At 48.0% G+C, this 17,496-nt stretch overlaps 1 protein-coding gene across 1 annotated transcript in view; it reads left to right on the top strand.

Annotated features, from left to right (window-relative positions):
• The first annotated feature begins 784 nt into the window (after positions 1-784).
• Positions 785-17,496, top strand: part of DNMT1 (DNA methyltransferase 1) — a 41,545-nt gene continuing 24,833 nt past the window's right edge. The window contains exons 1-8 of the mRNA XM_080930250.1: positions 785-870; positions 10,447-10,483; positions 10,999-11,106; positions 11,204-11,408; positions 12,629-12,704; positions 14,926-14,998; positions 15,720-15,751; positions 16,065-16,140. Coding sequence (XP_080786376.1) covers positions 791-870; positions 10,447-10,483; positions 10,999-11,106; positions 11,204-11,408; positions 12,629-12,704; positions 14,926-14,998; positions 15,720-15,751; positions 16,065-16,140 — 687 coding nt within the window. The 5' untranslated portion in view covers positions 785-790. The remainder of the gene's footprint in view (positions 871-10,446; positions 10,484-10,998; positions 11,107-11,203; positions 11,409-12,628; positions 12,705-14,925; positions 14,999-15,719; positions 15,752-16,064; positions 16,141-17,496) is intronic.

The raw sequence follows: 17,496 nt of genomic DNA, 5'->3' as shown, positions 1-17,496 counted from the left end.
ATGGTCTTGGAGTGGTTGGATGTGGGTGTTGGCAAACAACCCAGGGTCCTCTGCAAGAGTCGGTACGTGTTCTCAAGCGCTGAACCGCTTCACCAGGGAGGAAGCTAGCCACAGCGCAGACCAGTCCACGTTTGTTTGAGACAGGGTTGAGACAGGGTCTCTCTGTAACCCTGGCTGTCTTAGAACTCACTGTATAGACTTCGGCTGGCCTCAAATTGAGATCCTGCCTGCCTCTGCCTCCTCAGTGCATGCTTGGCCTTTTTTCCTATTTCCAAAGATTTTGTTTTTAGACCAGGCTGAACACAGAGCTTCCTGCTTCTGCAGAAGTGCTAAGATTACAAGCAGCGCGCCACAGCTGCTGTTGCCACCTCTGCCCGACTCAAAAGATTTTTTAAAAAATTGTTTGTGCATGTGAGTGCAGTGCCCATAGAGACCAGAAGAGGGTGTAGGATCCCCTGGAAGTGGAGAATTACAGGGGCTTGGAGTTGCTGGACGTGGGTGCTGGCAAAGGCAGCACTACCTGCTCTCAAGGGCCAAGCCACCTCTTCAGGCAAAGGAGAGGTGAGTGGCGCCAGTCACAGTATGGACGAGCCCACTACAGCCAGGAGGTATGGGTGTCTCCATCCTGCGCATGCGCACTCACGTCAGGCAGAGCATGGTCTTTCCCCCCCCTCTTGCCCTGTGTGGTACACGCTGCTTCCGCTTGCGCCGCCCCCTCCCAATTGGTTTCCGCGCGCGCGAAAAAGCCGGGGTCTCGTTCAGAGCCGTCCTGTCGTCTGCAACCTGCAAGATGCCAGCACGAACAGCTCCAGCCCGAGTGCCTGCGCTTGCCTCTCCGGCAGCCTCGCTCCCCGACCATGTCCGCCGGCGGTAGGTGCCACGCAGGGTGAGGGTGAGGGGCGGGACCGATGCTGAAGCATTTATTGGGGTATCTCAGGGTGGCCCTGCGGCCGCTGACAGCCAGGGCGCGCATGCGCGGGACAGCGTTTGGCGCGGGCTGTGCTTCCGGTCGCGCGTGCCCCTGGCTGTTGGCGCCAAAATGGGTGGGGGCCGAGTGCTGGCAAGCCCATTGACTGGGAACTTGAGGGAGGAAGGGGATCGTCTCTCCTAGCCCTCTGAAATTGAACAAGCTTGGGTTTTCCCTCTTTGGTCAGCCAGGCTCCTGGGTATGCAGAAAGTGCCCCTCTCCCGGCCTGTGGACACCCTGAAGCCCCTACCCCGCTCCAGCCTCCACTTCCGGTGCCCTGCAGATCCCGCCGCGCCCACCCTCCCCTGGAGGCCCTCGTACAGAAGGGCTCTGCATTTCCCTTCTTCCCAGCCCCGCTGTCGGGTCCTTTTCTCTCTCATGGTGCTGTGCTGGGCCTGGGCTTCTTGCCGCCCTCGTGGGTTTTGTTTTTGTTTTTATCCTAAAGCAGCTCCTGCGATCCTGGAGCTATCAGACTCTTCTCTGCCTGGAGAGAGGTGTTGCAGAATGGGCCCTCCGCTTTGGCAGTGATATAAACTGTGTCCTGAGATCCCGGAGCAATCGAGGAAACCTTTTAACACTGTCCAAAGTGTGTATCACAGGGAGGGAAAGATGGATGGTAGTGAGATGTCTCCGCTCCGCCCCTTTATTTTAACCCCTGTGAACCAGTTCCTTCGATCCTGCGGGCCATCGAAGAAGCTTTTTACATTGTCCAGTGTTTATTCTGAGGAGTGAGGGATGGCAGGTAAACTCCCCTATTTCAGAATATAAATCACCCACACCTCCACCTTAACAGTCAAGCGCTTCACCTTCCAGTGTTGTCACTGGAAATGAGGGACCCTGGGTAATGAGCCCTCCACTAGTACCTTCCGTGCCTCCACGTGTGCAGGGATTGGCGGGAACACTGGATCCCGCTTCCTGTTCCACAAGGGCATCGTCAGTCCATTCAATCCTGAAGGCTTGTCCCACGTGACATTGTGCGTTAGTCATTGGTGCCCTGACTGGTGCCGTACATATTCCAACCCAATTATGAGTTTATTTGTGCTATTTCCATGGGTTAGTCAGGTCGGTTGCTGTTTGAGGTTTGGGGGATGCAGTTGGAGAAAAGGCTGAATTCCCCCTTGTCAAATACTCCCCACCCCCAGGATTGGACCTGAAACTCTGGACATTTTCTACCACTGAGCTACACCCCCAGCCCTTTCATTCTTTCTTTTTTTTTTTTTTAAGACAGAATTCTTGGTGAGTTTTTCTTCTTGCCTATGTCTCCTCAGTGCTGGGACTACTGGCATGTACCACCATGATGGTTTGCATTTGGTAATTGAATGCTTGTTTTTTGATTGTATAGACATAAATCTACAGCTTTTGACACACCTCAACACTTTTTCTTTTACAATTTACTACCAAAAATACATTTGGTTCTTTAAAGTTAGACAATGCTATAACTTCTGTCTCTTGTCTCCTCCTTTCCTTTGGTTGGTTTGTTTACATGCATATTTTTTTTTTCATTTCCAGGAAGGGATTCCTGTAGCCTAAGTAGGCTAGCCTTAAGCTGGCTGTATAACCCAGGCTAGCCTTAATCTCTTTTATTTACTCAGGTGCTGGATTACAAGAATGTGATAACATACCTGGCTTAAATTTTCATGATTTAAACTTTTCTAGCAAAATCTATAGCATGGAGATGTGAGAAGTACCTGCGTTTGGTAGGATACAAGGTTAGGCCTTGGTACAGCTCCTGTTCATGCTGTATTTAAGTGGCAGTGTAAACAAGAGGGCATGGTTCTGCTAGTGTGTAAACAGTGCTTTCAACATCTGCATTTTAAGTCTTCTGCTTGTGTATGAGGACGTGTGCTACACCTTATGTGTCGGTCAGGACCCCTTTCTGGAACTGGTCTTTCCACCGGGTTCTGGAAAGGTTAAGATCACCAGGCTTAGTAGTGTTCCCTAATCTGCTGAATTACCTTGCCAGCCCCAGACTGATGGTTTCCTTGAAATATAGTGAACCTGAATCTTTGAAAACTCAAGGGCTGGTGAGATGGCTCAGCTGTTAACAGCACTGACTACTTTTCCAGAGGTCCTGAGTTCAATTCCCAGAAACCACATGGTGGCTCACAACCATCGGTAATGGGATCTGATACCCTCTTCTGGTGTGTCTGAAGACAGCTACAATGTACTTATATACATTAAAGAAATAATTAAAAAGAGAAATCAAATGCTTTTTTTAGTGAGATGTGGTGTCCATGGCCTGTAATATCAGCCTTTGGGAGGCTGGAGCAGGAGTGTCACAAGTTAGAATCCAACTAAGACCTCATTTCACACCTTGCAAGGTGAGGGATTTCTTTTCCTGAACAGGGGGCATCCTTTCCATTGCTGAGGTTCCTTTGTTGACATGGGTTTCTAATAAATTTTTTTTAAGGCAGTTTCTATGTAGTTCATCTGATCTCGATCTTGCTATTCTTGTGCCTCTTGAGTGTCTGTTACATGCCTGGCTTATTTTTTTGTTAAACTTGTGTATAAATGGTGTGTGATACATATGTATACATATGTGTATATATACATACACATACATATATACACAGTTACATGTCAAGGGGACAGCTTTTTAAATTTTGTGCATATATATACCACACTGTATGTCTGACAGTTGGACATTCTACCTTTATGTGGATTTGGGATCAAACAGGTTGTCAAGGATGTGTGACAAGTGCCCATTTCACCAAGCCATAGTTATCTACAGTCCATACTTAGCACAGTGCATGTGAGGAGGTCGGAGGATACCTTTCCTGAGTTCCTAGTGGTTCTGGAGATGGATTTCGAGTCATCAGATGTGGTAACAAGTGCCTTTGCCCACTGAGCCATTTCAACTGACCCTAAACTTTTTAAATTTTATTTTGAGACGGGGTCTTACTATGTAGCCTCGGCAAGCCTGGAACTCTGTAGACCAGGCTGCTCTCAAACTCAGATATCCACATGGCCAGTTTAAAATGCTGCTGCCTTTTTTTTTTTTTTCATTTGAACTTTTCGGATTGGTTTGGTTTCTTGCCCTCTACCTTATACTGAGAGAGAGAGAGGGATAGGGAGGTTGATTATTTGTATAGGTGCTTTGTGAGTATATCTGTGCACCACATTGTGCCTGGTGCCCACGGAGGCCAGAAGAGGGCATTGGATCCCTGGAACTGGATTTTCACTTTCAACCTTATTTGCTTTATGAATTTTGTTTGAGACAAGGTTTCACTATACAGCCCCCAGCTGTTGAGTTAGGCTGACTCAGTTAGTCGGCCTGGCCAGCAAGCTTGGGGGTCCTTTTTCCATGTCTTTTTCTTTGAGTTTTGATCCAAATTCGTGTCCTTGTACTTCTGTGACTATCACCTCACTGATCTCCCCAGTCTTTTGATTTTTCAGGCAGTTGGGTGGCCTGGGTTGGTCTCGCACTTCCTGTGTAGCTTAAGATGACGTGGACTCCTGATCCTCCTGCCTCCACTTCCAGGTGCTGGCATCCATGTGCTCAGGCACACTGGTTTCTGTGGTGCTGTAGAGATGGAACTGGGAGCCTCAGATGTGCTAGGCTGTGCGCTAGTTGCTGACGTCTCTTCTGTGCATTTAAGATCTCTCCTCAAAGATAATACAGCCTGATGTAACTCGAGCAGGAATCATACCAAGTTCTGTGACTTTATTTTTGCAGTGCTGAAGTTGAATAGGCCTCTGGCTCTGTGGAGGGGGTGGGTAGGGATACCTCTCGCTGCAGCTGTTCTGGAGCATGCACATGTTTGGACAGGTGTTTCGTTAAAGCTTATGCTGTCTCTTACAGCTACGTGGTTGTCATTGTAATCTTCGTGTCCTGTCCATGTCCATTTTTAAAGACTTAGCTGTCATGTGCCCATAGAGACCACAAGGTGTCAGATCCCCCAGAGCTGCAGTTCCATGGGGAGAAGGATGCTGTAAGCTGCCTGACTCAGGTGCTGAACAGAAGTCCTCTGTAAGAGCAATGCATGCTGATAACCAGTAAGCGGTCTCTCCTGAGCTCCCCACTCGTTCTGGGGATAGAACTCAGGGCAGATAGTTTACCACTCAGTGTGCTGTCTGAAAGATGGGGCTGGAGCTGACTGCTCCTCGGAGTTCTGTAGGCCCGCTGAACTCATGGTAGGAGTAGGTTAGGGCTCCAGTCTGGGGATTTCTACCCTGGGCCATCACGACAGCAAGGGGGAGCTTCTGCCTTCCAGGGTGCCAGTGTACTCGGCGACTCTGGAATAGGCTTTTAATCCGAGCTTGCTTGTAGAATGGTCTAGGCTTGTTCTTTCTGCAGTTTGCCTAGGCGTTCCGTGTGCCAGGTCCCAAGTCACCCTTCTGTTTTAAAACTGGTTCTTCGTAGCCCAGGCTAGCTTTTAATTCTGCCCTCCTGCCTCAGCCTTCTGAGTGCTGCTGGGATAACCAGCGTGAGCTGCCAAGCCTGGCTTTTAGCTTTTAATCTTTCTCAGAGGTCGAGGTGATCTTGGTGTATCTTCTTAGTGCTGGCTGTGGATCTGAGGCCCTTGGACATGCCAGGCAAGTGCTGTGCCTCTGAGCCACACCTTAGGACAAACACCCGTGTTCTCTTGCTGTAGTTCTGTATGTAGGTCAGGAATGAGGGATGGGATGGGTAGAGAAGAAACCATGTTCCTGGGCCAGATTCCTTCTGGAAATGGGCAGGGGATGTGTGTCCTCCCTGGGGAACTGTTTTTCATGGCAGGGTTTCTCCATGTGTAGCCCTGGCTGAGTATGTATGCCAGGCAGGCCTTGAACTCAGATCACCTGCCTGTTTGCTGCTGCTTCCCAAGTGCTGGGATTAAAGGCATGTGCCACCATGCTTGGCTCTAATTTCTTTTTTGTAATTTCAAGACCAGGTCTAATTGTATACTTTGGGTGATCTTGAGTTCTGCTTCCTCCTGCAACCTTATGAATACTTATGTACCTGCCACACGTGTATGAGTGCAGGTGTACTCTTTACACCTCAGATACATGTTATCTTAATTTTTATTAACTAAAAAAATTAATTCCTATAGTTGGGGGTTGCCATGGTATGTGTAAAGGGCAGAGATCAAATTGTTGGCATTGACACTTTCCACCTTTGTGTAGATTCTGGGGATCAGACATATATTTAGGTTTCCAGACATATACACACACACATATATACACACAAATACACATACATATAGAAAAATAACATTATATATATAGTATGTATATAAAATATATATATATAATATGTATATAAAATTTAGCACATTTGTGTGTATGTGTGTGTGTTGGCAGGCCAGAAGTCACTGTTGGTTGTCTTCCAAAAATTATCTCCATCTTATTGAGATTTTCTCACATGGGCTGGAGAGGTGGTTAAGTAGTTAAGAGGACTGTCTTCTCTTCCAGAGGTCCTGAGTTCAATTCCAAGTAACCACATGGTGGCTCACAACCATCTATAATGAGATCTGGTGCCCTCTTCTGGCCCGCAGATTATGTATACAGCATGTATACATAATAAATCTCTTTTAAAAATCTTTCTCAGTGAGCCTAGAGCTCTTTGGTCAGATTGGCTGGCTAGCAAGCCTAGGATTTTTCTCCATTTGCAGCTTTTTACATGGGTCCCAGGATCCTTGCTGACTCCTCTTCCCAGCCCTCTTCTGAGAAGGCTTCAGACTTGTTATGTAACTGAGGGTGGATGGCCTGAAACTCGTGATGCTCCTGCCTCGCCTTCTTGAGTGTTGGAGTCGCAGGTCCACACTGGCCAGGCTGGGTTGACGCCTGCCACTACCTCCACTTAAAGCCTGTCTTTCAGCCAAGTCCTGTGTCTGACCTTTCCTCCACGCTTTATGACCTGTGCGGTGCAGCAGAAGGCTCTGTGCTGGGGGACTTAAGAGATGAAGCACATGCCGACTGTCCCTGATCATCCTCCATCTTTAATTTGAAAATGCTGGGATCTTAGTCACATCTGCAGAGCTGCTATTGCCAAATAAGTTAGAGTCACAGGTCCTGGGGTCAGCAGCAGCATCTTGTGACAAGGGCAATACCACTTTGCTACCCAAGATATGAATCATCAGATGGCCTCGTCCCATCTGCCTAGTCGGAGGCAGGGAGCCGGGTATAGCTGGGTGGGAGAGTGTGCCTTTAGCATATTGAAGGCCTGGCTTTCATCTCCAGCAGCAGAAAGAAAAGGCAGGGTTCTAGGACAGGCCCTGTTGTGCTGCCAAGTTGTATTTCAGACCAGCATTTCTGGTTTAGGATGTTGAAATAACTTTGCAATCTCTCTAGTTCATGTTTGTCAAATTTTCCCTAAAAGTATTGCTCCAGTATTGTGGGGTTTTTTTTTTTTTCTTCTTCTTCCTCTTCCATGGTTCTTTTGATGGCCTTTTGGCCTTGGAGCAAGAATGCTTCTGAGCACCTCCACTGTTGCTGGCTCCTTTCTGGACTTACCTTTTCTGACCCTGTTACGGCTGTTCTTGGGGGTGGGGTGGGAGGGGTCTTAGACCAGCTTCCACCCTGGGGCTGTGCAGGGGAGGCTCCCTCTGCCTAGGTTCACTCATCATGCTGTTGGGCTTGTTCTCCAGGGAATATTTGTTTTTCCTCTTGAGACAAGGTTTCTCTGTATCCCTGGTTTTCCTAGAACTCGCTCTGTGGCTCATGCTGGCCTTGAGCTCACATCCGCCTGCCTCTGGCTCCTGAATGCTGGGTTTAAAGGTGCTCACACCTGAGGCTCCACTGAAGAGCTCACTTTAACTGCTCATCTGTGTTGGGTGGGTTAAGATTTGGTTGTGTGCGTGGACGGCACGTGTGGAGGGTCAGGACTGCAGGAGTGGGCCCTCCCCACCCCCTTGGTTGTGCTTTGGTCAGGCTTGGTGGGAGGTCCCTTTACCCACTGGCTCCTCTTAGTGGAGCCACAAAACCCAGGCTGGTCTGGAACTTGCCATCTTGCCTCTACCTCTTGAGTGCAGGGATTTCAGTACAGCTGCTGCACCTGGCTGTCTGCTTTGTCAAGGTTTATAGTTTATCTTAGATGGCTAAGCTGTTGGAAGTCATTGTGAATGAATCACACACAGCCTGTCGGTTAGCATGGGGCTGAGGATGTTTCAAGTTCTCCACTGGAGAACTGGACTTTTTCATTCACTTTGAGACACGTTGCTTTTTGTAGCGTGGGCTAGCCTGTGAACTCCCCATTTTGAGTGCTAGACTTCCAGGCCTGTACTACCACACCTGATTTAGTCTTTCTTGGAGGAATCTCGGGGTGTAGAGACTGTTCTCACAGTAGCTGTGTCCACCATGATTTTAAAGGAGCATGGCTGGGTTTGGAAGTATGACTCAGTAGTAGGCCTCTTGCTCAACACGTGAGTTTGATTCCATCCGAGCTCAGGTGGAGCACAAAAGGGACGACAGTCACGTGAGCTGTTGTGTAGCAGCTGTGTTTATGCCTCCGGCTACAAATATCCACTTCTGCAGCTGCTTTTCTTTGAGTCTTGCCTTTGGCTAAGTCACTGTGGGGTCACTTAACTGTAGACTGTTGCTGGGCTGGTCCTTTGAGCTCCTGGAAGAGTTTTCTTTGCCTCTGAGTGCTGGGGTAGAACTTGGCTTTGTGTATGTTCCACCGCACTCCAGCCTGAGCTTATAAAAAGGTCATCATTCCAGAACCTTAGTTATTTCATGGAGCCAGGCTAGCCTCAAACTCGTCATGTAGTCTAGGCTGGTCTCTTGTACCTCTTCCCCATCTAACGAACTCCCAAGTGCTGGGCTCACAGGTGTGCTGGGGATAGCACCCAAAACGTGCATACCCGACAAGCATTCTGAAGGCCCCAGCTGCCAAGAGCTTGAGTACCCCCCATGAGTACGTCTGCGGGGTGTCGGGCATCTTTCCTAAGCAAAAGCCCCTGTGCTGACAGCCAGGCTGACAGCAGGTCCCTGTCTGCTAACTTAGTTTCATTACCCAGCTTGTTGCCTGGAACAGGCTCTAGCTCCTCACCGTTTCCCTACTTTCTTGGGGTTCTAGCATACCGCAGGCATCCATGTATAGGAGTGGTGCTAGAAGGCAGGGTCTGCCAGTAACAGTAATTGGAGTAACCATGGTGACCCTAGTCCTGCAGCTGCTGGGAAGACTGGATCTGCCCTCTGATTACTGAAACCTGAGAAGCCAGACTGGAAGCTGCTGGGATGGGGCAGAGATGCACAGGCCAAGCTCCCGTGGTGCTCTTGCTTCTCTACAGACACCCACCTAGCTGGTTAGACCTGTTCACTCTCCACTGCCCCAGGCGCTCAGGCTGAGTAACAGGTGGCCGCTTCTGTCTTTTCCTTCTAGTCTCTCCCCTGACCGGACAAATCCAATAGAGTTCTGTGTTTGTGAACTTAGCCACACATTCTGGGGATTGAGCTCTGATATTTCGGCATGCCGTATTGTCCTTCCTGTCTTGTGCACGGAGTCCAGAGCCTTCACATGCTGGGCACGGAATCTGCAGCTCCTCATTATGTGGCTATGTGGGCGTGCCTGGTGCCCTGGACCCTCTTTCCTATTCATTCAGCTCTACAGAAGGCTGCCAGCCATACACGGCCTTCTGGAGCCATCAGCTGGCTGGTTCCTACAGTGCAGCCACAACGCATGCTGACATTGTGCAGGGAAAACGGTTGTACGTTATCCAGATTATAGAAGGACCCTGACAGCTCCCCACTTTGTTTTCTTGTATATCTTCCCTCTGCTTGGAAATGGTCTCCTGCAGTCCAAGTCTCAAACTCGCATCGTACAACCAAGGATGACTCTGAATTTGTGATCCTCCTTCCCTTCATGCTGAGTCCTGGGATTACAGGCGTGTACCACAGTATTCATCGTATGAAGAGCTAGGGATGGCACCCAGTGCCTCATGCGTGCTAGGCAAGCACTCTCCTTGCTGAGCCACATCTCCAGTTCTGTTTGAAGTATACAGTCTCACTCCGTAACCCAGGCTGTCCTCAGTGCTGGTCTGATGGTGTGAGCAGCTATCTGGTGTAGTTCCTGGACTGTCCTTACCCCTTGCTAGTAGAGTGATGTGTACACTCACTCAGGTTACTGAGGACATGGTGGGAAGGCATAGTAGAACCTGCTAGAAATTCAGGTGTGGTGGAGCATGGTTGTAGTATTGGCACTTGTGAGGTAGAAGGAAGAAAAGTTCAAGGCCATCCAGTGGTGTGAGACTTATCTCTAGAAAACGGCCAAAAAAAGTTGATGCTAGACACCAGGACCGGGGGCCAAAGGGTGGGGCTGTTTCCCTAACACTCAAATACTGTATGCATTCTTTTTCTTTTTCTTTTTGAGGATATAGTTCTCACTGCGTTGCCCAAGTTGGCTGCAAAGTTACACAGGCTTAAGTGATCCTTCTGTCTCAGGAGGCTGATACCATACCATACCACAATTCCAATCTCTCCACCCCCCTTAACTTACTGTTTTTGATTGATTCTCAGAGGTAAATGAAGTTGCTTATTTACTTATTTCCTTTACCCAGGCTCAAAGACTTGGAAAGAGATGGCTTAACAGAAAAGGTAACTGCTCTTCCTTCACATACTTGTGTAGGTACTTGGTGTGCTTCCGAATGTGTTCACGTAGGAGCACCTGTATGGAATCAGGTGTGTGTAGAGGCCAGAGATTGACATCGGACACCAGCCACTATGCACTTAGAGACCCACAGAATCCAGAACTCATGGGTTCAGCTAGTCTAATGTCAGCTTGGTCTAGAAATCCTGTCTGCCTGGGTGCTGAGATTGTAGGCTGGCTACTATGTCTTATGCTGGTACTGGGTGTCTGAACCCTTGTCTTCGTGATTACAAGTGTTTAATGTCCAAGCTGTCTCCCCAGTCCCTTAGGTTTTTGGTTTTGTTTTGTTTTTTTTGTTTTTTTTTTTTTTGTTGTTGTTGTTTTGTTTTTTGAGGCAGGGTTTTGAGCCATAGCTTGGGCTGACCCTGAACCTAGTACTAGTAGGTAGTTCACATCTTCCTTCTGTATTAGTTTAATTTCCAGTTTGGAAGTCTGGGGTTCCTCAGCTATGTCCTTCCCATAGGAGTGTGTGAAAGAGAAATTGAATTTGCTGCATGAATTCCTGCAAACAGAAATAAAGAGCCAGTTATGTGACTTGGAAACCAAATTACATAAAGAGGAATTGTCGGAGGTAAGTCTGTTCTTGTTCCCAGTTTCCAGAAAGTTGTCTGCTTTCAGGTCTGACAGAAGCAGAGGTCCTGTTCCTAAGTTATCCTTTCCTGTTGTAGGAAGGCTACTTGGCTAAAGTCAAGTCCCTTTTAAATAAGGATTTGTCTCTGGAGAACGGAACTCTCTCTCAAAAAGCCAACGGTTGTCCTGCCAACGGGAGCCAGTCAACTTGGAGAGGAGAAATGGAAGACTCAGACCAATCCCCAAGATCCAGGCCCAAGCCTCGGGGACCCAGGAGAAGCAAGTCGGACAGTGAGACCATTTGTAAGGACACGAGACATAGTGGTTTATGGCTGGTTGGTATAGCTCAGGTTGCCCTTAGACGTCTGTTCTGCTTCGACCCCCTGAGTGCTGGCATGATAGGCCTGTGCTGTCTTCAGCGGTCTCCATTGACTTGTTTGCATCTTGGAGGCTGTGTGTCTTAGTCAGAGTTTCTATTCCTGTACAAACACCATGACCAAGAAGCAAGTTGGGGAGGAAAGGGTTTATTCAGCTTATATTTGTACATTGCTGTTTATCACCAAAGGAAGTCAGGACTGGAACTCAAGCAGGTCAGGAAGCAGGAGCTGATGCAGAGGCCATGGAGAGATGTTGCTTACTGGCTTGTTTCCCCTGGCTTGTTCAGCCTGCTTTCTTATAGAACCCAGGTCTACCAGCCCAGGGATGGCACTACCCACAATGGGCTGGGTCTCCTCCCTTGATCACTAGTTGAGAAAATGCCTTACAGCTGGATCTCATGGAGGCATTTTCTCAACTGAGGCTCCTTTCTCTGTGATAACTCCAGCTTGTGTCAAATTGACACAAAACCAGCCAGTGCACTGTGGTTCATTTGAAGACCGTACACTTGAACCATGGCACGTGCCACATGTATTCTAGTTGTTTCTTGTGCTGAGAAGGAAGCCTAAAAGCCTTGTGAACACAGCCTGCGCTGACACTCGGCTGTTCCCTTACTCTCTGGTTTCTTAACTTCCCATTCCTTGTTCATCTGTCACTGCCTCTGGAGTGCTAGGGGTGTAACCCAGGACCTGCGTGTGCTAAGGGAAGGAATCTCTAAGCCAAGCCCTGGCAGTTTTTTTCAGGGGAGGGAGGAGCAGTGTTGCTGGTGCTGGAGATGGAGCCCAAGTGCACAGGTGCCCTGCCACAGAGCTGCACTGGGCCTCTGTTTATTTTCTGTGCACTTGTATGTAGCTTAGACTCCCTCAGCTGGTCCCTGCGTGAGGTTCCGGTTTAGGCCTTGGAGGTTTATAATGGTGCAGACATGGTACGTGGTCACTGTAAACCGTTCTTGATTCTAGGCTGTATGATACTGTTGCCAGATACTAAGCATTGGCCGTTCTAAGGGCTGTCTGTTGGCCAGAGTAAACTGTATGCAGTTATAGTCTAGATTGAGAGCCAAGAAATGTGCATTCTTGCAGCGCCTGCAGCCTGCTGCCTGCAGTCACTTGTTCTTGAAGTGTGCCATGTCCTTTTCTCTTTTTACGCAGCGGAAACTTCATCTAGTTCAGTGGCTACAAGGAGAAGCGCCAGGCAGACCACCATCACGTCTCACTTCACGAGGGGGTTAGTAGTAATGAGGCTGGTTAGCGTTCCTGGGGCATAGTAACCTTGGAGAGAAAACGAGTCCAAGTGAACTTCTGCCTTCCATAATTCATAAGTTTTATTTCTTTAAAAGCCTTGGTTTTAGTACTGAGGATAGAACCCAGGGTCTGGTTCCTATTCGGAACTACAACTGAGCCATGTCCCTATCCTCTCCCTGGGGGATTCTAGGCAGAGGATTTCCATTCTGCCACACTGTGGCCTCACATAGATGGTCACACTTTCTAGGTTTTTGTTCACTAGACATTGACAGACGTTGCTTGTGAACACCTCTTTTGACACCTTGTAAGAAAATGTAAAGCATACATACATAAAGCTATAGAATACAGTACAAGAACCCTTAATGCTCAGTCGGAGAGATGTCTCAGCAGTTAAGAGCACTGGCTGCTCTTGCAGAGATTCCAGGCTTGATTCTCTCCCCAGACATGGTAGTTAACGACCATCTGTAACTCTAGTCCTAGATCTGCTGCCCTCTCCCAGCCTCCTTGGGCACTGCATGCTTGTGGTACACAGACATACATGCAGGCAAAACACTCACAAAGCTTGAACAAAACAGAACCCTCATGCTCGCCACCAAATAGTAAAAGTATGATGCTGCGTTCATGCCTCTGAACTGCTCTGTAGTAGAACCTTGCTCCGTAAAGCTGTATCGGCCAACTTCATACCAGCACAAATGTATGCAAAACATTTTTTAAAAAATATTTAGTTTCATGCATATGGGTATTTTGCCTGCATGTGTATCTATGCACCATATTGTGCAGTGCCTGTGGAAATCAGAAAGGGTTTTGGATCTCCTGGAATTGGAGTTACCAGTGCTGGGCTCTGAACCCAGGTTCCCCTGCAAGAGGAGCAATTGCTCTTAAAGCACCAACCCATTTCTCCAGCTGCACACATCTTTCTATACATACGTAGTGTGTATATGCCATGCATATGCATTTGTGCCATGTGATCACCCATCTGGCCAGCCATAGCCTAGGCGGAACTCAGGTCTTCAGGAACACTGGGTGCTCTTGATCACAGAGTCATCTTTTCAGAACAGTGTTTCTCTGAAACATTAGAGCATTGCCTGTCACTTTGCAAGTCTCAAAGAAATGGATCTAGACATCAATGGCTTCTTACAAAGATAACAGATTTGGTAGAGGTAACTGTTCTTTGAGTCAGCCTCAAAGTATGAATCTGAGCAGCTCTTTTTTTAAAGAGACCTGGTTTTAATTCCCAGAACCTACATGGTGGTTCACAGCCTATAATTCGGATCTGATGTCCTTCTGGCCTCTGCAGGCACCAGGCACACAGTTGATAGCTATACATTCAAAATAAAACGCTGTCACACCCTTAAAGCTGGGAATGGGGAGATAATCTAGTAGGCAAAGTGTTTGCTTGCTTTGCAGGCATAAGAACCTGTGTTCAGTTCCCCAACACGCATGTTGAAACTCGGTGCTTGTTTGCAGTCGTAGCATGGATAGTGTGGGCATGGCACATCCTGTGCCCTGGCTGACTAGGTAGAGTAGCCAAGCCAGTGAGCTCTAGGATCAGTGAGACAATGGTCTTAAAAGTAAAGTGCTGGGTGGTAGTGGCGTACACCTCTGATCCTACTACTCGAGGTAGAGGCGAGTGGATCTCTGGAGTTCAAGACCAGCCTGGCGTATAAGAGGTTCAGGTCAGCCAGGGCTACAGAGAAACCCCGTCTTCCAAAAGAAAGGCAGCTTCATCCAATTCCAGGTGACTCAGTGCTTAAGAGCATCTGATCCTCTTGCAGAGAGGACCTGGGTTCAGGGCCCAGCACCCACTCACAACCACTGGTAACTCCAGTTCTGGGGGATCTAACACCCTGACTTCCACAGGCACTGTACAGTGTGGTGCATAGACACATGGGCAGGCAAAACACTCAAACACATGAAATTAAATCTACTTTTTAAAAAACAAATGTGTGGATGTGAGCACTGTAGTTATAACTGCCTATAACTCCAGCTCCAGGGGACCTGACTCTCCTGGTTCCCAAGAGTAAATGCACACATTAATATAATACAAGTAGCTACTAAAACCCTTCAGTTCTGAACAGATGGGTCCCTCCTGGCAGGGAAGATACCTGGACCTTTAAGAGGTTCTTTTGTGGGAGAAGGGAAGTTTGAGGGCCACTGGACAGTTGGGGTACCTCAGAACTAACAGTCTCTTCACTGTGTGACAGCCCCGCCAAACGGAAACCCAAGGAAGAATCTGAAAAGAGAAACATGGATGAATCTGTTGCAGAGAGAGACCAGGTGGGCCAGCTCTGTTGACTCTGGACACTTACTGTGATTATTTGCTGGCAGCGTGAGCAAAGGTGGTCGATCTAAACAGTCTCCTTGTAGTGTAGGGGTGTTTCAGTATGTGGGTTGGGGGAGGGACGACCTGTTGATGGAATGTGTTACATGGTGGCCAAGTCTGATGGGTTTGAGATGGTAGCCCAGCGGGCTGGAGTCCTGTGACAGCTGATGCTGTAGGTGTGGTCTGATGGCATGGGAGACAGTTCTAGTTACTTTCTTCAATATTGGAATCAAACCCAGGGCCTCACCTATCCTAGGTGAGCACTGAAGCCCTGTACTGTTTAATATTGGGTGCTAGTGTTTATATATGCACTCTTGGGATTTCTATGTATTAGGTTTTATGTGTGGGTTTGTGCACATATGTGCAGGTGCCCAAGGAAGCCAGAGTTTAGAGGGAGGTGTAAGCCGCATGAGATGGAACTGGACTGAAGCCTGGTTCTCTAGAAGAGCAATATGCACTCTGAGCATCTCCACACACCCTGCTCCTGAGGCAGGGTGCCACTGTGTAATCCAAGCTGCCCTGAAACTGTAGCTCAGGGTGGTCCTGCCTTAGTCACTTGAATGCCAAGTTGCAGGTGTGGGCTAGCACGTCTGGCTCTCTCCACTTGTTTAATTTGTGTTTGTTAATCTGCCTTTTGAACCAACATTGTCTTATCCTCTTCCTCCCTCTGCCCAGGATAAGAAACGCAGAGTTTCGGGCACAGCGCGGTAAGAATCCATAGTCTCCTTTATGGTTTGTCTGTTACAGAAGTTGCTTTCTAAAAGGTTAGAGTCCTATAGTAACTAAACCTGTTCAGGGTGCTGAATTTGGGGCCCAGTTGTTTCAATTCTTCCCTCATCTCAAGGAGAGGTCTGGTATTTGAGGCCTGGGTTTGAAAGTTCTCGATTCAGTATTTGAGAGAACTCTTGGCTGTCACAGTCCTGGGGTGGCAATTGGTGTGGGGAGTTGGGTTCATGAAACTGCTTCTGGAGACTGAGCTGCTTGGGTCCTGCCTGTGTAAAATTCTACTTTGCCTGACAGTGATGCTGGAGTGTCTGTGGAGAAACGGGAAGTAATTCCAGGAACCCAGCAGTGTAAAAAAGGGCAAGATGAACAGGTAAAGCCCCCCACAGACACACACACTTCTTTCCTTGAGCATATTTCTCTGGTTCTGGGAGTGAGGTAGAGGTGGAGAGAGCAAAGTGTGGCGGCTAATTTAGGGTCCTTGACTGAGTCTCTATGGAGGTCTCCTTTGTGAGCATAGAGGTGGTGCTGAGGTTTCATAGCAACATCCAGATACAAAGCTGCCTTCTGGGCTGGGCTCCAGTTCCTCGGCAGAGTATTTACATAGCATGCTTGAAGCTCTGGGTTCCATCTCCACTGTCCTCAACAAAAAAACCTAACTGCTAGGAAGTGAAGGTGGTGAAGCTTCTGAGCTAGCTGCACAGACTTGATACATAATCTTTAAAAAGACATATTAACAGTTTAGCTTATGGTGGAGTACTTGGCCTGGCATGCATATGCAGCCTTGGGTTTTATTTCCAGGAACAACAAAAAATTTCCAGGCACACTTAGTTCTAGTACTTGGGAAATAGAGGTCATCCTTTTCTACCTAGCAAATTCAAGATCAGCCTGGGCTACATGAGACCTATCCAACCCCCCCCCCCAAAGGGGGTTACTACATTGTGTCTGTTAGGGTCCACACACGTGGATGTGAAACAACTTTTAGGGATTACTTTTATCATGGAGCCCAGAAAACTTAGGTCATCAGTCTAAATGACAAGTACCTTCAGCCACAGCCCTCTTGTGTTCAGGGAACTCCAACTCTGGTCACTGGACCTGCACTGCCATTTCCCTCACCCTTTAAACATTTGTGTGTGTGAACTGAAGCACCAGGGTTTGCTTCAGTTTTTCCTTCCCTGCCTCCAGGGTTTTGTCTCATAAGGACACCTTTGCTGTCTGCTGACTCCAAAAGACAGTTTTCTATTTGTCTTCCCGAGATGGGGGTTTTGTGTAGAAAAGAACTTGGCTGTCCTGAACTAGCTCTGTAGACCAGACTGGCCTCCTGAGTATTGGGATTAAAGACCTGTGCTGGGCTGGAGAGATGGCTCAGTGGTTAAGAGCACTGACTGCTCCTCCAGAAGTCCTGAGTTCCCAGCGACCATCTAGCTACAGTATACTTGTAAACAAAATAATAAAAAAAAAGACCTGTGCCACCGCTGCTGGGCTTCTTAAACTTAAGGAAGCAGAGTGGGGAGTTAATAAAGATATGTTGATACATAGCTTATGTGAGCTAAGAAAGGAAACCTAGAGATTGGGTGTGGAGTAAGACAAAACCAAGTGTGTGGTCTGGGCTTCAGGAAGAGCCACCTAAAGTGTTTTTGATGCTAGTACTCGCCTCACCAATCTTACTAACTAGAACCTAGTAGGGCTACTGCAGGTCTGTTCATTCCATAGCAGGAATGCAGGACAA

This window comes from Micromys minutus (assembly GCF_963924665.1).
Source record: "Micromys minutus genome assembly, chromosome: 16".
NCBI classification, from domain to species: domain Eukaryota; kingdom Metazoa; phylum Chordata; class Mammalia; order Rodentia; family Muridae; genus Micromys; species Micromys minutus.
The sequence above is the reverse complement of the archived record's forward strand: the minus strand, read 5'-3'. Positions and strand labels throughout refer to the sequence as shown.